The 20,619-nt window shown below is 33.5% G+C and overlaps 1 protein-coding gene across 6 annotated transcripts in view; it reads left to right on the top strand.

Annotated features, from left to right (window-relative positions):
* Nucleotides 1-20,619, top strand: part of PSIP1 (PC4 and SRSF1 interacting protein 1) — a 75,984-nt gene that overhangs the window by 50,559 nt on the left and 4,806 nt on the right. For 5 of the 6 annotated variants that reach the window (XM_068551788.1, XM_068551787.1, XM_068551783.1 and 2 more), the window contains 12 exons: nucleotides 772-910; nucleotides 1,995-2,099; nucleotides 2,888-2,950; nucleotides 7,657-7,753; nucleotides 9,163-9,238; nucleotides 13,091-13,319; nucleotides 14,256-14,374; nucleotides 17,118-17,173; nucleotides 17,772-17,842; nucleotides 18,059-18,160; nucleotides 18,266-18,479; nucleotides 19,975-20,086. In XM_068551788.1, the coding sequence (XP_068407889.1) occupies nucleotides 772-910; nucleotides 1,995-2,099; nucleotides 2,888-2,950; nucleotides 7,657-7,753; nucleotides 9,163-9,238; nucleotides 13,091-13,319; nucleotides 14,256-14,374; nucleotides 17,118-17,173; nucleotides 17,772-17,842; nucleotides 18,059-18,160; nucleotides 18,266-18,479; nucleotides 19,975-20,086 (1,383 nt within the window). Of the gene's footprint in view, nucleotides 1-771; nucleotides 911-1,994; nucleotides 2,100-2,887; nucleotides 2,951-7,656; nucleotides 7,754-9,162; nucleotides 9,239-13,090; nucleotides 13,320-14,255; nucleotides 14,375-15,831; nucleotides 16,338-17,117; nucleotides 17,174-17,771; nucleotides 17,843-18,058; nucleotides 18,161-18,265; nucleotides 18,480-19,974; nucleotides 20,087-20,619 lie in introns of those variants that run through there. The other variant, XM_068551789.1, reaches the window with a different exon arrangement.

Raw genomic sequence — 20,619 nt, 5'->3', positions numbered from 1 at the left:
AGAAACACACATAAAACAATGTTACGTACTGATTGGTTGACAAAACTGTTGTGACCAGAGGAACCTACCCTGTATTTACCCTGGAGCAGTGGTACAGTATTCCTTAATTCAGTGTTCATGGTGACATTATAGAATATAATTACCATGAATACAAGAATTGACTGTAATATATATGTGTGTGTGTGTGTATATATATGAATGAACAAACCAGTTATAACATCTGATTCCCTCACTGAATAAAGCAGAAGTCTTAACATACTTATTTTATTCTAAAAATCTAGTATATACAAATATTAAAACATACATATAATATACCTTATTGACAATGTTTTATGAGTTGTATAATATTCCAAACTACTTTGTAGTAAAACAGTATTTAGAATGCATTTAAATGTATAGATTAATGCAGTCTTGTGACATTTCTTTTTTTCATTTTTATGCATTTTTATAGTAAAATTTGTAAAATTATTATAGCAAAATTTACCATTTTAACCATTTTCAAGTGTGCAGTTTAGTGGCATTCAGTACATTGACATTGTTGTGCAATTTGTGTGTGTTTTTAAAATTAGGATTATGGATCTATGAGTTTGTGACTGAATTTAATAAAAGCATTTGGAATTAGATATTATTTGTGGCTACCTTTAATTTATGATTTTTAATGCGTTTTAGATTAAGAATTTTTGATAATTGCGTTCATAGAGTAGTGCTATTTAATCACTTATATTTGAGATTGCTTTACACTCACATTTCCCCCCCCCCCTCCTTTTTTAGTGCTTTTTTAGGCCCAAAGGACATATTTCCTTACTCAGAAAATAAGGAAAAGTACGGCAAACCAAATAAACGAAAAGGCTTTAATGAAGGTTTATGGGAGATAGATAACAATCCGAAAGTGAAATTTTCAAGTCAACAGGTGCGTCATATTACATAAAATTTAGTTTAGTATTATTTACTCAGTTTTGGAGAATAATCACATGATTATGGTGGTGTGATGTACTCTGTGTTCCCAGCCCAGGCATCCCCAGTGGCACATTCCTGTGGTTTGGTACAAGCGTTGATGCCCAAGCCTATACAAAAGAAACAACAACAAAAAATTGGCCATCATAATTTATAAATATTTCTATCGTGCTACAAGTAATTTTGGGCACATTTTTTATATACCTTTATAATTTGTGGGTTATCAGCATTGCCTTTTTTTTTTTACAGAAAAGGAAATGGGTTTACAGTTTAAAGACTTGCCAAAGGAAATAGCTAGAAAGGTGCACAGTTTGGATTACAGTCCCTTCATCTTGTAGATTGGGAGCTTTACCCTCACCTCCCAATGTATGCTGTGTTGCCTCTGGTATTCATTGTTTTGGTTGGTTTTATGAAAATCTAGGGACCCTAGGTTACATGCTTAAATATCTCTCATATGGGGGTACTTTTAAAATTTAATGATTATTGGACTCTCCCATTCAGTGTCTGTTAAATCAGAATCACTTAAGTTTAGGTCTCAGGAATCTGCATTTTAAATAAACTAAGTTTGAGATATAGATCAATAAGAGTCCTTAAAGTTGTGATATATATCCTTTGTTAAGGCTGTTCGTCTTAGAGTACATAGACTAGCTTCTTTATCTAAGAATATTTCAGTAGTTGAATACAGTGTAGGTCTGTGCTCCTCTAAATCACCTTATGTTGTATCTTGTTGGGCATTTGCTGCTTAGAACATCAGAATGGTATTCTTTGTAATTGTACTTTTAATTTCTGCCTCACCATTTTATCTGCTGAGATTGTATGCATCAATTGCAGGAATATAGTTCCATGTAAGACTTTCCTAAATAAAATAGTAGCATTTAAAACTTTTCAAAATTGTGTATATTAAAAGTATCCTGTGCAACAGAAATGAGGGTACTTTTCTAGCTTTCTTACAAACAGGCCTTGATTTTTTCATGGGTACAAAATTTTAAAGTTGGTGTAAAATATTATTTTGTGAAACTAATAGACTTGATTGTTCATAGGCATCAACTAAACAATCAAATGCGTCATCTGATGTTGAAGTTGAAGAAAAAGAAACTAGTGTTTCAAAGGAAGATACTGACCATGAAGAAAAAGCCAGCAACGAGGTGTGTTTAATTTCTCTTGCATTCTAAACCCATTTTGTTGAAAGGAAGAATTGTAAAATGAGTTGATTGTGGCACAGTAGAAAGTAATCTTTAAAGTAGTTGAGTAATGAATGGGAAAATATTAAAGGCTTATTTCCTTGTGTAAATATTAAATATGGTATTGTAAAATAATTTTTGCATCTTTAAGATGCATGGATATTTTTATTTGAAGTTAGTTTGCTGTGCAAAATATGAGGTACAACTAGGAGAGTCGCTTACTGTTTGTTAGGAATATTTTTAAAGTGAGGTATTGTTGGATGGATGTACGGGAAAGGATATTGAACCGAATTTTTAAAAACCTAGATTTATTTCCAGCTCTGTATTTGATTATCTGAGTGGGGATACTCATTTAGCCTTTCTAGGCTTCATGAAGTTGTTACTTGATCTCCAGAGTCCCGACCACCTCTTAACATTCACAGTCCTAAAACTGAGGATTTTACTGTAGAAAGAGTGTTTTGTAAATTTAAACAGACAAACCTCCCAGTGTACGAGCAAGTGTGACTTTTATATTTGATCAGACAGAGGAAAGCATTTTTTTTTTTAGGTGAAGATACTGGTGATTACTTCCACTTTATAATGAATTAATGTTAAGACTTTTAATGTTTATAATTTCAAAGGTAAGAGAAGCAAAACAAGTTTCTGTAGTACTTTTAGTGAAATGTGCTTGTGATTTTTAATTTAAGAAATTTTCTTTCAGTCATGGCATAATTATCAATTTCATCTGTTGTGTATTTTTTTTTTTTTTTAAGGATGTGACTAAAGCAGTTGACATAACCACTCCAAAAGCTGCCAGAAGAGGGAGAAAGAGAAAGGTAATTCTATTGCTTAACCACAGAGATCTTAAAAGAATTTTTATTTTAGTTGGATTGAGGGAGTGTAGATAATGAAATGGTACTATTTAATTTAGACTTAGCCCTTCACTCTAAGTCCTTTAATTTTTTTAAAGGATAGGTTATGTTGTTCACTTATCAAAACTATGTTCACTTATCAAAACTGTTTCTTTTCTTAGTGATACAGCACCCTTAAGTTGAATGGTATACAAGATAAAATGCACCAATTTTCATTCCTTTTATGATGCTGTCTCAAGTTTTCTCTATAAAATGGACAATATATATACTCATAAGACTGTTGAGAGAATTAAATGAGTTAATACATGTAAAATATTTATAATAAATCCTGGTACATAGTGCTTTGTAAGTGTTGTCCATTATTATGTTGTTATTACTTTACAGCATTGTTGCATGAAATGAGAGTATGTGACAGTTTAGGACAAAGTACCTCTTAACGCTTTTAATTAGTGTTTCTTCTTCCCTATGTGAAGTTTTGTTCATCATACCTTTTCCTGACCATAATTATGTCTCAGACTGTTATTATATGACAAAGCTACAAAGAAAACTTAAGAGTTCAGTCTTTAAAAAAAATTTTTTTTGTAGTATTCTGAGTTCAGTGTCTTATAAGGAAGTAAGATGAAAACAAATAATTACAGTGGCTTTTTATTCCCTGTGGGGTGTGTGTGAAGGGGCTATGATAACTTTAACAAGATTTTAAAAGGTAGGCAGAATTTTAGTCAGGCAGATGACGGAGGAGGGGAGGAGCACGTGAGGCAATTACAGAGGCACAGAGAAAATTTTGCTTCAAGCATTTCAAGTATTGCATTTCAGTATTATCAGACCATAAAGTTTGAGGGAAACAAGTACAGAAAACCCCACTGTGTTACCCAGAAGAACTTGAACTTAGAGAAGTGGTGGGAAGCCATTGAATCACTTTAAATTTCAGGTACTTCTCTTTTTAAAGCAGTGTGAATGATGGGGATTGGACTGGAGCAGTGAGACCAGTTCACTGATAAGTTCATTCAGAATTTTGGTACTCACTTCACTGGCCCAGACAGAAAATCAGCGGCGAATAAGGAAGATAAGGTCTCTGTTCTTATTAAACTTATATTTTTGTTGAGACAGACAATAAATACATAAAACAAGAGAATTAAAATGGGGAGTCATGATTGGGACTTGGTAACTAAATTATGAAAGGCCTTTCTAAAGAGTTAGCATGACATTTTTAGTGGTGTAGATGAGAGATAGGATTTTAAGAGCACCTTAGGAGGTAAAGTTAATAGTTGATTGGAAGTGGGTGTGAAGTGAGGGGGAGGAATCTAGGATGACTCAGGGTGTTGGCTTGGATGACTAGATTATACACTGAGAATGCAGGAGATGTTTTGGGAGCAGAGGCATGAGGAGGAGGATGTGAAACACCTTTGAGAATTAGACTGAAGATACATATTTCTCTGACACCAAAGGGGGAAAAGGTAGAAGTTACAGCTGCAGTCTCTGACATAAAGATAGGATTTAGATAGGTAGTCAAGGGAGAAAGTTTACTGAGAAGAACGCAGAAAACCAGAATCCTGAGGAATTATAATGGTGATGAAAGGCTGGCTTGTAAAAATTATGGCTGAGAATGAACTGTCAGGAGAAAAATCTAAGAGAGGATATCAAGCTAAACAAGGGAGGAGAGAATTTTAAGAATGAGGGAGTGGTTAGTAGTGTCCTGATGTAGAAGGGGTCCAATAACATTTGACAATTAGGATCCCCCAGGATACCTTAAGGTCAAACGGTAAGAACAGATGAAGTAGGTTAAAGAATAAAATGTTTAATGTTAAAATTACACTGTGCTTTTGAAGTCTTTGAAGGGGAGGAGAGAATGCAGCAACAAGGATTTGCATGGTTTAAGGGAGGGTGTTAAAAGTGACAAAATATAATAGAGGCTTTAACACTTTCTTTTCGAAACCAGGAAAGATCAAAGATGTGGAAAGAGTATAAAATTACTGTAAGTTAAGAATAATGCTGGGTGAGAGAAAAGGGAGGACACATTTGAGGGAATTGACTTGATGGGAAAGAGACGGACATTTCATCTTTCTTCACATTGAAGGGAAGGGTGGGCAAGACTATTACAAACTTCTAGGAAGACTTGGAAATTATGGGAATCCCTTCCTGCTGGCCTCAGTCTCTCCCTTCTCCATCACCAAATTCAAAGCAAGACTGCATGTGTGGTGTAAGGCAGAAAGAAAGGATTGAAAGTTTATGCTAGAGGGAGAAGGAAAGGGCATGACAAAAGACAGGGTAAAGGATTAATGGATGGCTTTGAGATCACAAATGAAGTTGCATAAAATGAATGCATGTTTGTATAATTTTTTTTCAGCAGGGCTCAGCAGCAGGGAAAAATAGAGCAGGGAAGGTAGAGTTTTATAGTAACTCGCTGTTGGAGATTTGCGGGACAGGTGCAGCAAAACAAGAATGCAGATGAATAGTAGTTCCATGAGGTTTTTGAGGGATGGGGGGGGCCTTTACGTAAAGTCACGAAGGGAGTAGAGCTAGAAAGTGGGGTAACAAATGGGGAGAAAATTTGTCAAAGGCTTAGAGGTCTCAGTGAGATAAAATATGGAAGAAATTAATCTAGAGTCAATATTTGCATTTGAGATATTTAAATATATATATATTTGAAATAATAGTCCTTTCTCTAGATAAAATATTTCTTATTCTTTGAGTTAACATTTTCACGAGGAATGGTTTTGACTTGCATGATTTTGCTGTAATAGTCAATATATGTCTATGGAAGGGCTGTATTTTTGCTTCGTATGGTGTTAGTTTATTTATGGCATTAGTTATTGATGACCTTGTTACCTCTTATTGGTATCTCCTCAAAGAGATTCATACCTGTAATTCTTATGCGATGTCATGATTTATTTCCAAAAGTTGAAAGTGTAATTGAAGAGGGGATTTTTTTGCTCTGAAGAGTTCATCAGTTTGAACTGAATTTTGGAGAACTTTTGCCCTCTTAACTGCTCACCCTCCTAACTCAATAGAAGAGCTCTCATACAGTCTTGGGTTCTCAACCTTTGGTATAAAAACAGATGCCTGGCTCCGTACTCCAGAGCTATCATCAAATCAGGATTGGGGTGAGGGGTGGTCTGTAATTCCTAAAATTAGAAATACAACTTGAGCTAATGTTTTTGAAGCAATTTTTGTAATGTTCTTTGAGAACAATTCAAGGGTTACCTTAGATGAGTTTCTTGACTTTTAATAATGCTTTGAATATACATTTTTTTAAAAATTTTATTTATTTATTTATTTATGGCTGTGTTGGGTCTTCATTTCTGTGCGAGGGCTTTCTCTAGTTGCGGCAAGCGGGGGCCACTCTTCATCGCGGTGCGCGGGCCTCTCACTATCGCGGCCTCTCTTGTTGCGGAGCACAGGCTCCAGACGTGCAGGCTCAGTAATTGTGGCTCACGGGCCCAGTTGCTCCGCGGCATGTGGGGTCTTCCCAGACCAGGGCTTGAACCCGTGTCCCCTGCATTGGTAGGCAGATTCTCAACCACTGCGCCACCAGGGAAGCCCCTACATTATTATATTGCAATTACAAAGGCAAAAATAATGTTTGAAAACTAAGAACAAAGAAATGGATAAATTCTTAGAAGTGGGATTGCTGAGTCAGATTTGCATATTCTGTATTGCTGATATTCATAATGATCAGAAATGTATTACCAGTTTATTGATTTGATCACCATTAATCAATATATGAATAATTCTCCACATTCTTACCAAAATTGGGCATTACCTCGTAAGTGTTTGCAAATCAGATTGTTGATTAAAAGATTAAAAAAAATTTTTTATCAGTAGGTTGGATTATGCAAGTTTTGGCATGATGCTTTATTGCCTTTATTTTTACTGAGCTAGTTCAGGCTGAATTCTAAATAATTGGGGTGGGGGAGCAGCTCATAGTAGTCCTCCCATTCTTCTCTTTGTTCTCTTTGCTATTTATTTTCTTTTCGATTATGATGTTATGTTTGCATTTCCTTTCTAATTGGTGGTTATTAACCTTTGTTCTACTCTAATGCTTGAATTGATTAAACTGATTCTCATTTGGGGCTATTGTCTCATTACCTGGGGCATTATAGTTTGCAAAGGGTCATTGGGATTTCTTTACAGTAGTAAATCCTTTATAGAAAATAAGAATAACTCCTAGCGAAGAACAGCAGATGTCTCAGTTCAAAAATAAAACATGTACATATTAACAAAGTTAAAGAATGGAAATATCAGCAACTTAATTTCTTGCCTTTTCTAACATTAATTTAGGTTGTACATCATAAGTACGCAATATAAAGTGTTAGCATTTTGAGATACTCAATGAAAGTACATTTATAAGCAGTGTGTGGGATATTACAGTGTAATTACATTATACTTTAACATTTTGCATCAAGAATATTCATTTTATTTTTATAAATGACTTTTTTAGGTTGAGAATATCTAAAAAGTGAGTTTTTGTTTCCTAGAATTACTCACTAGAATTATAAGCTAAATTTAAGGATATCACTCTGATGAGTCAACTGTTGAAAAATAATGAAGATCAATATATGTTACGCTTGTATTTGAACTTGTTATCCTATAGTGGCACGTTTTTGCCATTGAGCTAAATTTGGAATACCTACTATGTGCTAAGTAAGTTAATTTAAATCTTTGTGATTCAGGCAGAAAAACAAGTAGAAACCGAGGAGGCAGGAGTAGTGACTACAGCAACAGCATCTGTTAATCTAAAAGTGAGTCCTAAAAGAGGACGACCTGCAGGTAGGATTATTAATGTTTAAATAGCTGGCTTGTGATTATTATTCTAATCCATTAAAGTGTTGTACCTCAGCTACTTTGGAATAATAGGTGAATAGGTACTTGGTTATGTGTAATATATAAATTTCAAAGGAGATAAAACATTAGGGTTTCTGCTCTTTGTAATAAAGTATTTAAATTTGAAATAATTGCTTGAGACTTTTTCATTTTCTGTTTTATCCCCATTACATTTTCCTTTAATAGCAGCAAATGAGGCTGTGGTGAGATTTAAAATCCATGAATGATGGGTTTATTTTACCTCTTACTTTAGAAATATTAAGCTTTCCAAATGGAATCATAATGAAAACAAGAGATAAACAGCATTTGAATAATCAAAGCTATTAAATTATTGCATTCTTTCTTTATTAGGGCCTGTACAATATGCAGATGTCTTCAGCACTGCCTATTTAAAGTATTTTCCTAATTTGGCAAATAGGAAATAGCTTGGAAGGATGTGTCTCTAATACAAAGTAAAACAAAAAAATTAGCCAAAATAGAGCCAATTTTTTTTTCTACTTCATAACATAGCATTCTGTTTTCTTTTTTTTTTTTTGGCTGCATCTGGTCTTAGTTCGACATGCGGGCTCTTCATTGCAGCACATGGGCTTCTCTCTAGTTACGGCGTGCGGGTTTTCTCTCTCTAGCTGTGGCATGCAGGCTCCAGGGCTCCTGGGCTCTGTAGTTTGCAGCATGCGGGCTCTCTCGTTGAGGTGTGCTAGCTCAGTAGTTGAGGCACGCAGGTTTAGTTGCCCCATGGCATGTGGGACCTTAGTTCCCCGACCAGGGATCGAACCTGCATCCCCTGCATTGGCAGGCAGATTCTTTACCACTGGACCACCAGGGAAGTGAAGTCCCATAACAGAGGATTCTTAATGAAACAGGATAAAATGAGTAATACCCAAAAAGGAAAAAAAACAATTTACCTAATTTTTACTTTGGAATTTAATAGTGTAATGGATCACATTAATGGTGTTGTTAGAAAATTCAATGAATTTTGATAACAAATTTTCAAATACGTGAGCATACATATACAAATAATACTGTAATATGTATATGAATGTTGAATATAAGTGCTGCTATCTACTATAAAGTTGAATTTTGTGACATTCCTATTAAAACAACAATGAGGGATGTTCTTTTAAGCCCTCAGCCATACTAAGGACAGATTGAAAATACTCTTGATTCACCTCTGTAAATTTTCTGCTGTTAACTCATTTGAACCACTGGAGGATATGATTTTTAAAACCTAAAGTAATTGTTATCTGTAATAAACTAATATTCTTAGTATATATCATTTGTAACTTTTATATGTGAGATCTACATCTTAACGGGAAAGCTGGTAGTTACAAAATTTTTTTTCCTGTGAATGTTAGCTACAGAAGTCAAGATTCCAAAACCAAGAGGCAGACCCAAAATGGTAAAACAGCCCTGCCCTTCGGAGAGTGACATGTGAGTATAATTAGTTATGCAGTAAATCAGACATTTCACTTTCAATATGTATAAATTTCTTTCCATGTTTACCAGTTTTATTTACAGGGTGTTTGTTGCTATTACTATTTTGTATTTCTAAGAATTATGAGCAAAACAGCTGAAAAATAGTTTTCATTATATAAAAAGTTAAAATTGATAGGGAATCAAGAAAAATCTGATACGATTATCATTTCATTAATCTAAGACATTTTCTTGTATATTAGGATATAAGATACTTGGATAATGCAGGGTAAAATTTATAATAGTTCCCTTTAAGGGAATTTTTAGACAAAGTATTTTTGAAGCAATTTCCACAAATCTTGCTCCTCCAGAATAATCTTTATTTAAAAAATAATAACACTTAACATTATTTTTGTAAATTTAAAGTTTTAAAGTATTTTGGAATGATAACTAGTTATTAACAAAATAATCAGTTTTTTTTTTTTCTTGCCATCTTTCTTTTCCATTATGGATCTTGTTTGTGTTGGCTTTTCTGGGTAGAAGCTTCACCAGCAGGAATGTATATTTAGACAAAGAGGGCAAAACTTTGTAGCTATTGTGTTTAAAGATTTTATAGAAAAGGCTTAAGTGAGTATGTCATTTAAGAATGGATTTACAGTGTTTTGAATGAAAATATTTTATTGGAAATTTCAGTTATAGAAGTGTTGGTACTTTTCAGCCAATATATGTTTAAAGAGTTTTATTTTACTGCCAAGCTGTTTAAATATTCTTGAAAATAGTGGCCAAAAATTACAACATGGTTTTAGCTACTATAGTGAAATTAAGAAATTAGGTACATGCAGGTGAGTTTATGTTTTTAAACATACCAAGTAAATCTCACTCATCTCCTCCCTAAGATGTCTTTTCTAATAAGGGCATCAAGCATCAAGTCTAGGATTTTACGATCAACATAAGGCCTTGATCTAGAGACTTAGGAACTGAAACACTGGTTATTTGCTCCCCTCTCCCTTTTATATATGCACATTGATCTGGGAGGGATAGGGAACCATAATAAATACTCCCAAGGAGAAGATTAAGAGGCACACAGCAGTCATTGTTCCCCAGGAAATATGAAATTCTGTTGGGAAAATATTGTGAGATCCCCCTGTTTTAGATACAAGGAATATTTCCTTGATTAGGTACGTCCCAATTTTCCCTGAGAGTATCTTCCTAGTCCATTTCTCTCCATGGCTTTTGGCTGATTCTTGGACTGGAAAGTATTAACCCTCCTTATTAGCTGAGCAGCTTTCTTATTCTGCTTTCATACTTTAGGGAGTTGGGCCCAAGATTCCTTTTTAAAATCTCCATTAGTTTCTCTTAATGCAGGCTAGCGTCCCTTTTGGTAGTAATACTACTTTATTGTTAGCATGTGTCTGTTTAATTCTAGTCAGCTTCATGTGCCGTGGTCTCACTCATAAGACTTCCCCAGACATGCTTATCTCTTTATACTTAACTAAAAGCACTTTTGAGTTTATAGGTTTTCCTGAAGACCTACTCCCTGGTTTCTTTTTCATAGAATCATTTGTTCATCAGAAGGATCAAGGTATCCCAATTTGAATTCTTAAGGAAAGGCTGGCAACTTACAACCTTGATTGGATCTTTGACTCCAGTCTTTGTCTGAATTTGAAAATCTTTTACAGGATGGAAGTGACTTTCAACACTGAAATGCATGGAATTTTTTTCTCCTTCCTTTGTCATTCTATTATTTTTTGAACTTACCGCTTTCTTGAAGTACCCTATCAAATTTATGTTGATAACAATCAACTCAAAATGCTAATATTCTATCTTGAAACCTCTTCACCCAGAGCCACACGTTCACTGAACAAGTTTTCTCTCCAGTTATCACAGATGACAGTTTTACCCATTGTATAATATGTTAGGGTTTCAAATGCAAAGCAAGTGTCAAACGTTTTAGGTTTTGATGGACAACCCCAAAATACCAGCAGCTTACAATATTTATTTTTCACTTGTGCTGTATGTAGGCTGGGCACTGGCTGTTATAGCTACTCTCAGCTTTGTATCTGGGCAAAAACTCAGTGGAGTGTAGAGCAAAACTATGTAAGCTCTTCTGAAACTTAAGCTCTCCATCATGAGAACAGCGTGTATCTGCTAGTGACAGCTTCTTTGCAGTGGGTCCTGAAATGACAAGACAGTGGATAGAGTCCGGAAAAGCTGAAACCATCTCATAATCCTCATGTAAAGTAAAAATATTTGTTATAAGCCACTGAGATATTTTGGATTGTATTTGCATTAATTTTTGCTATTAACATGTATTTATAATTTTGTTTAGTCTTTTAATATGTTTCCTATTGTACCTATTAAAAAGGGAATTATCACCATGAGGTCTGTTTTTCATGGAAGATGGTAAGGAGGGAGGACCATTGGGAAAAGACTTAATTGCAGCAAGCAGTGATAGTTACGTTTATGGGAGTTCTCTGCTTTGACACTGTTTTAAAAACTTTGAAATAATCCCATTTCTTAAAAACTTAATGATACACTTTTAAATCTACCTTTAAAAAAGAAAAACAGCTGCATGGTATTCCACTGTGTATGTATCATAATTCTTAAAAGTTTATTTCTTGTATGGATACATTTTTTTAGACATTGTCATCTGTCGTTTTGTACATGTGCAAATATATTGGTTAGAATACATTGCTAGAAGCAGATTTGCTGGGTTAAAAGGATATTTTTATTTTTAATACCTGCCTCTTTGCATAGGGGGTAACATTTTGGGGGAGACAGTTTGTCAATATCTATTAAGAGCCATGGGAATCCCTTTTATATTTGATTCTCTATTCCCATCTCCACAAAATGATCATTATTAAAATATTTACCCCCTTGTGGAAATACTGAAGAAAGTTAAGGGATTTTACTTGCCTGCTTTTTCTTCCATCGATTAAAAGGATGAAACCTATATAACATTTAAAAATAAACATAGCCAATGGTAGTTATGTGACAAAAAATTTCTAAAGAAATAAAGTGATTTTTTTTTTCTTTTCCAATTTAATAATCTTAAGGGTTCAAGGAAGCAGTTGTCTGGTAGGTCAGTGGATTTGGAATTGAGAGATTGGGCTGTTTGACCTTTTGCACCATCATTTTCTCATTTCTTAAATGGAATGGGTTGGACTAAATGATCTGGGGTCCCTTCCAGCTTTCAAATCCATTGATGTAATTATATAATATGTGTAAATCTCAATGAAATTCCTTGAACACTGTAATATTAAGGTTAATTGGCCATATATTTTACCATTATATGCGTCAGTTGGGAGCTTTTTACATTGCAAAGCATATTTCTTTAAATTTTAAAATGACCGTATTTCACCATTATGCAGTTCGATTCTGCAATTGTATTTTTCCCAGCGTGGCTACTTTTTAAAACATTATTTACTTTTATAAATATGTAGAATATGAGCTCCATAAAATCTAGGCATCTCACACATCTTATACACTGATGTTCCCCAAAGTCAAGAACAGTACCATGGCATATGAGATAGTACTCAATATTATTTTTAAGTGAATGAGTCACATTACAAAAAACATGGAAAACAAAGGGAAAAAAAATCACTTTTCTATTACCCTAATGCCACTGTAATTTTTCTATCTTCTAACTTAATATTAAAAGGATGTTCTTTTCCTTTTATGATTGGTTGATAATGACACTCCATTATATTTTACTTAAAGATATTTAAAATTTGTTTTTAAATAAAAAACAAACTACATGTAGCTTATTGTTATCCAAAGTACTTACTCAATTAACTCGGAGAGGTGGTTGAATGACAAGTACTAATGATACATAAAAGATTATTTTTCATTGTTGTGCCTGTGAAATAGGGTAACTGAAGAAGACAAAAGTAAGAAAAAAGGGCAAGAGGAAAAACAACCTAAAAAGCAGCTTAAAAAGGATGAAGAGGGCCAGAAGGAAGAAGATAAGCCAAGAAAAGAGCCAGATAAAAAAGAGGGGAAAAAAGAAGTTGAATCAAAAAGGAAAAATTTAGCTAAAACAGGGCTTACATCAACCTCTGATTCTGAAGAGGAAGGAGATGATCAAGAAGGTGAAAAGGTAGAACGTTTGCATATCAAATAAAATATTTGTTCTATTTTTAGCTTCCTATGTAGTTCTTAATCTTTAGGAAAGTTTCAGTATCTTTATGAAAGTATAAATGTGATTAAAAGTTAAAATGAATTTCTTTACCTTTCTGAATAAACTTGAATTACCTGTGTTAAGAAGCATATTTGAAACTTTATTGTACATCCCAAGTTTATCTTACCTTTTCATAATTACATGGAAATTAAATGTCACATGATAAACTTCCAGTAACCCCACCTACCTATTGACAGAAAAGGTAGGAAAGTAGAGAATTAAGCCAGATAGGTTGTGACCAGTGAAGACAGATGTAAAAAGGTACATTTATACATAGATTTTTTTTATTTACCTCAATGAAATTCTTAATACTTCAGGCCTATTTAGGGTACATTTTATTGGTGGTACTTTATTTGAATACAGCAGTTGTTTGGGAATTTCATTAAAGCTATACGTTCTTTTCTGTATAAAAACACAAGTTTTGTGTATAGCCTTGGAAATCTACAGACCCAGGTTGTATAGGTCTTTCATTTATGTTTATCTAATTTATTAGTACTTCAGGAGCCCAAAACTAACTTCGGTAGGTTGAGCAGGTACTTGTCAGTAAACAGGTACTGAAGTCAAAGTCATAGTGCAGAGGCAAATAGCCTGAGGTACTTCATTTTAACCCATCTTAACCAAAGCATATCATTCCTATAGAAGTGCAGTAAATGGATTATAAATCCCAAAATCATCAAGGGGAAAGTTAAATTTAGATAGCAACAATGTGTAATTCTGAGGGTTTTTTTAAAATTAGTAATTTATTCATCCCTTAAGAAAACTAGTTGCTTCTTTTCTCCCAAGATTGTAATCACAGAAGCATTAGTCACTGACTTGATAGTTAACTAAAACCATCCTAATTCTCAAATAAAACAGAAGAGAAAAGGTGGAAGAAACTTTCAGACTGCTCATAGAAGGAATATGCTGAAAGGCCAACATGAGAAAGAAGCAGCAGATAGAAAACGCAAGCAAGAGGAACAAATGGAAACTGAGCAGTAAGTATTTTCTTTTTCTAAATTTCAATTTCTTTTTTTAGGCTAGCATGAAATGTTTAAACAATAGAATCTCATTTTCCAGACTTTCTGAAGCCTTTTAAAGAAGTGACTTTTCCATTGTGTTAGAAAAATGTCCTCAGTATATGATAATCATGTTTCAGGCTTCATTCTTTTCTGAGTAAAGAGGATGAAATTTACTGAGATAATCACCCTGTGAATTATTTTTAATTTAAACTGAAAGTGCAGATAGGGCTTAACTGTTAAATGGCTTTGTAGAAAATGTCCTTATCCTCTATTTTCTTGTATAATATTAAATAGAGAAAGATAATAAATTGGTGGAGAAAGAATGAAAGAAATACCCACATTTGTCATACCACCAGCAGCCCTCCCCCAAAAGACCAGCAAAAATAACAAAAGCACAGTTGGAAACCCAAGAAGCCAGTAAAAGAAAATTTAAAGGCTGACAGGGTTTGCATTAGATGTGTGCAATATAAATCAAGTTCAAGCTAAGAAGTTTTGATACCTGGAGACAATATACTTACCATGGGGAATTTTTCCCCTTTAAAAAGTTTATTCTATAAACTAATTTTATAACAGGGAAAATAGCAGTGCCAGTGATGATTAGGCTTCATATGGTTATTACATTTGTTTTCCTAGTTATCTTTAGACTGTCACTTCTGAGTTCTTTCTCTGAAAAGCGTTTCTTTCTTTGTGAAGCGTCTTGCATTATTCTGACTAAACTTTGTTTTTTTGTTGTTTTAGTGAGGAGGTGATTTTTAAAACATGCTCTAGGTCACTAAGACAAACTTAATAATAAACAGTGAAATTCTTAAAACTATTCTTAAGTAATTTTGTACTTTTTTTATATATAATAAATCTGTAAGCCGAAAGTCTTTCTTGATAAGTATAGCGTTTGACCATCTGCTTTCTTAGTTTCTTTGGAGGATATATAAGCAGTTTTAGCTACTTGAGGGAGTAATTTAAAAATTGATCTAAAGCTCAGAAATGTTACTCCCTTTAATGTTAGACTTTGACCATTTATGTAAATACTAGAGTTATTTTTTGTTACCTATCCTTTCCTGTCCTTTCACTGAAAAGTTGTTGGACTGTTCGTTGCTTTTAACTTTATTGTGCTCCCCAAATTAAGATATAAAATTAGTTGTTGCTTAGTAAATCTAGCCCAACCCTTCTTCAGTATCTCAGAGTTAATCTTTATGTGTTTCAATTTCTTTTTGAATGTCCTCCGAATGTAACTTTCTCAAATTCTAATATTTGTGTTTTCTTTCCTTCTCCTGTTATTACAAAACTTTGTACTTGGACAGTTTTGCTCTGTAAAGCATTTCAGATGCAGCTTGTATGAAATGCATTATGCAAAATAAAGTTTATTGTATTGTATTCCCAGCCAAACAACATGTAATCTACAGTAATAAAAAATATATCTCATTTTGGGCTCAAAGCATTAATCCAGTTACTGAAAAGAGAATACAAGTGGAGCAAACAAGAGATGAAGATCTTGAGACAGACTCATTGGACTGAATTTCCCCCTCCCCCCCCTTGATGGAAGAATGTTCCAGATTCTAAATTGAGGACTTCATTAATGGCATTATTACTGTGTTATGATTGTTAAAAAACATTTCCTGTAAGATACACACTACATATTAAGGTCGGCCATCATTCCTGTTAAAAGATTTTTACCAAGCTTAAAATGAAGCTTTGTGTTTGAAAGTTATAATAAGCTCAGATGAAGATGGTGGTTGTACATTATTTCATTTAGAAAATATAAAAATTCATTTTGTTTTGAAGCTAGGTGTTAAACTGGAGTAGCTACTATACCCCCAGAGAATGGGGCAGTTGTGCCCTTCCCTTGACATTCCTTTGTTGTTCAGTTCTTTAGAAGATCAATAATTGTTTTTTAATCCTGAGAGATTAAACCGTAGACTTGTTAAGAAAACAAAAATGAAACTGTAACCAAAATTTTAAAATAAAGTTTTTTTTAAAAAATACCTGATTTTTAGATATTTTTTTGTTCTTGTCTATTTCAATTGGTTTATTATAATAGGGCCCGAATTCCAAGTCAAGGTACTAGAAATGATTAAGAATTCATTTTTAAATGGTTATTTTTGTGATTTACAGTAAAATGGTACCTTTTCATTTGTGAAATGGTATGTAAGTGTTAGTGAATGTCATTTAAGTTTGATATATTGGCACAAAAAAAATCCCACTCCATTTTAATCTAGTAGTATTATAAAGTCTATTTAACCTTGAAACTAACTTTGAACCCCTCAAATTATCTACCCTTGGGAGATGTGGGAACAATTAAATCAGTCTATTTTGACGTGCTATTTTAAAAAATAATTGTGATGTAGAATTCATGAAACATTTACAGGCATTCTCTCTCCACTATGGCCTGTTTATCCACTGACCCTAAAGTCGGTCTTTTAACACAGTATTGTTGGAACAAAATTTCACCGAGGCAGCCATTAAAATTTCTTTGTAATGCCACTGAAAAATTAGATTGTTAGATTACTTTAGCATGTTAATTTTTACGTTTTGAGTTGTTTATACTAATTAATACTAATGTGGCATTACCGAGTTCTAAAAATTATAGTCAATTCCTTGTGATCTAGGCCACTGACTATTTTAAAGAAAAAAAATTTTAACTTTTACATAAGGGATTGTGGGCGTTTGGTAACCAGTCACAAAGTTCCAATGTTTTTGAAATATTTGTGTTAACATTTGATAGGCAGAATAAAGATGAAGGAAAGAAGCCAGAAGTTAAGAAAGTGGAGAAGAAGCGAGGTTAGTTATTTCACTTTCTAAGATGTATAAAATTGTATTCTACACAGAAAGGAAGTTTTACAGACACCTAACTGTATAGGTTTTGAAATTGGTCATTTTATGTTCTTATCCTACAAGTATACATTTCAAATCCCTAATGGATTCTATATACCTTGCACTGTTTTTAAGTGTTATCAGGTGAACTTGCTAAGGAGTCTTATTATTTTACTGCTCAATATATGATGAAGTCAAATTTTTATAACATTGCCTAAAGCTAGATGTTTTACCATTTCTGACAAATCTGGTTTCAGGTGGATTTTTTAGTTTCGGTTAAATGTGTAAGGGTGAAGCAGTGCCTTAAGGATTGCAGAAGAGGAGTTATTGGATGCAGACTGCTTTTTTTTTTAGCAACATGCAGCTAGATGGTGATTCTTTGCTTATATGATGAATGTTGGTTTCCTAAATACTAAAAATGGCAGATAACTTCTTAATGATGTAGACAGATTACAAAGAACATTTTTAAAAATTTACCAAACCTTTCCATTATAGTTTGCTTAGATTATACAAAAATACTGGTTTTGGAAAATCTATTTACTGTGTTTCACATTTTAATTTATAGAAACATCAATGGATTCTCGACTTCAAAGGATACATGCTGAAATTAAAAATTCACTCAAAATTGATAATCTTGTAAGTGTTTAATACCTCATTTAAAAATACAGTGCTGCTTTTATAGCTTCATATTTTATTTTCTCACATGATTTTATAAGTGTAAATTTGAGATAACAGACTATTACTGGTTATTTTGTACTGCCTTGTTATTTGAGATTTTAAAAGTAATCTCTAGAAATAGATTATATGGGTTGTGGTAATTAACAGTTATGAAATTACTATTTTGTCATGAAGGATGTGAACAGATGTATTGAGGCCTTGGATGAACTTGCTTCACTTCAGGTCACAATGCAGCAAGCTCAAAAACACACAGAGATGATTACAACACTGAAAAAAGTAAGTGATTTTGAGTCATGTAGATTTTTAACATTTCCTCATTATCACCACTTCATTAAGTAACATATTTAAAAAATTAATTATGAGTATGTTTTGTTTTCTCAGATACGGCGATTCAAAGTTAGTCAGGTTATCATGGAAAAGTCTACAATGTTGTATAACAAGTTTAAGAACATGTTTTTGGTTGGTGAAGGAGATTCTGTGATCACACAAGTGCTGAATAAATCTCTTGCCGAACAAAGGCAGCATGAGGAAGCAAATAAAACCAAAGATCAAGGGAAGAAAGGGCCAAACAAAAAGCTAGAAAAGGAACAAACAGGTATGTGGTAATTGTTCGCTGGAACTACTTTTTAAAAATGGCTTCAATATTTAATCCTATTAATACCTTATCTATATTAAATGATGAGAAAGTCTCATAAAGCCCTTAGCAGAACATGATCAGCCTTAGCTTCTGGGTTTCTTTTTCATCCCTAAGTTTTCATCAAGTTTAAATTAGTAGTAGTAGTGGTTGCTATTCTCTTTCCATTTAAATTAGGAAACATTTCTAACCTATACAGAAGTCGAGGGAAATGAACTTCCCATGTCCCCATCACTCAGCTTCTGCAATTATCAGTACATGAGCATTGCTTTTTTATATTCCCATCAAGTTTCTCTGTGACACCCCTGAAGATTATTTTGAAGCAAATTCCAGATACACTATTTCAATCATAAATATTTTAGGATGTATATATGACCGACGCTTAAAACAGAATCCATAGTTACAGGCATACCCCACAGGTTTGGTTCCAGACTACTGTAATAAAGTGAGTCACATGAGTTTTTTGGTTTCCCAGGGTGTATAAAAGTTTTTTACCCTATACTGTAATCTATTAAGTGTGCAGTAGGATTATGTCTAAAAAAACAGTGTACATACGTTAATAAAAAAAAAATACTTCGTTGCTAAGAAAATGTTAACAAATCATCTGGAGCCTTCAGTGAGTCATAGTAATAACATCAAATATCACTTGACCACAGATCACTGTAACAAATATAACAAAAGTCAAAAAGTTTGAAATACTGTGAGAATTACCAAAATGTGACACAGAGAAGTGGAGTGATCAAATGCTGTTGGGAAAATGGTGCTGATAAACATGCTTGATGCAGGATTGCCACAAACGTTGAATTTGTAAAAAAAAAAAAAAATGCAGTATCTATGAAGCACAGCAAAGTCAAGCGCAATAAATCGAGGTCTGCCTGTACCATTAGCCACTTCCCCCCAAATTAGCAGCTTCCCCAATTCCACGGTACTAAAACATCTTAGCAGCAACTGCTTAATGTAGAAAAAAATGTTCCGAAGGAGTTGAATTTTGTTACTCACTTATTAGGGAATGATATAGGTCTCCTTAGAGATTTGTTAATGAAATAATATTTACAGGGAAGCCCTCATCATTTTGTCGTAAGAGACGAAATCATGTTAATTAACTATTTTGCCACGTTTTGTTGTTAAATACAAAATTTTACTGTGATTCACATTGCTTTTTCTAATAACTAGAATAAATCATAATGCTCCAAAGAGTTGTACCACCCTTTCGTGTTCCTGATAACAGTAACAAATGGAATAATCAGATTAGTAACCTACTTCTTATATGGACAGATATATGTAGTAACCCTGTTTCTTATTGTGCCTTGTCTACCCAAAGGATTACAATGTAATTTCAAATAAAATAACAGTATTAGAAACTTTGGGACTATGTTTTATTTTTGATTTTGGGTCTTTCAAGACATCTCAAAATATGAGAAGCTCTAACAGTTTTTCCATTGAAATCTTTATAAAGGTTCAAAGACTCTAAATGGAGGATCGGATGCTCAAGACAGTAATCAACCACAACATAATGGAGACAGCAATGAAGAAAGCAAAGACCACCACGAGGCCAGCGTTAAGAAAAAGTGAGGACATGTTTTAGTGGGTTGTGATGTATGTGATGTATGTGATGTATGTGATGTATGTGAAGTTCCTTGGACTTCTTCCACTGATAGCACCTTTAATAATGACCCATGTCCATACTTCTTGAATTTTGACAGGATACAGAAATTAGATCTAGAATCATAGGCTGTGTTGTATTGTCATACCCACTCTAAAATAACTAGATATGTAACCGTAGTTATCCAAATCTTGGTTTGTCCACTGTACACTTGAAGGACTTGGAATCAAACATCCTTTCTAATTCTGAAATTCAGGGAAATCTTGTCCGTGTGTATATTACCCTCTCTTCTTAAGATTTATAATATGTTGGTATCACAGATATAACATTTTCATGTTCTTTAAAGAGAATTCATTTTAAAGCTGGAAGTGGTGGGAAAGGGCCTGGGCCATGATGCTTCCCTGAGTTATTTTGCTTGATGTGCGTATTACTTTGGGAAGAAGACACAACATGGTAAAATAAAATTTTGAACAAAAGATAACAATTAACAATAAGTCA

This window comes from Eschrichtius robustus, chromosome 10, assembly GCF_028021215.1.
Source record: "Eschrichtius robustus isolate mEscRob2 chromosome 10, mEscRob2.pri, whole genome shotgun sequence".
In the NCBI taxonomy this organism is placed as follows: Eukaryota; Metazoa; Chordata; class Mammalia; order Artiodactyla; family Eschrichtiidae; genus Eschrichtius; species Eschrichtius robustus.
Note: the sequence above shows the minus strand (reverse complement) of the source record. Positions and strands in the feature narration are given on the sequence as shown.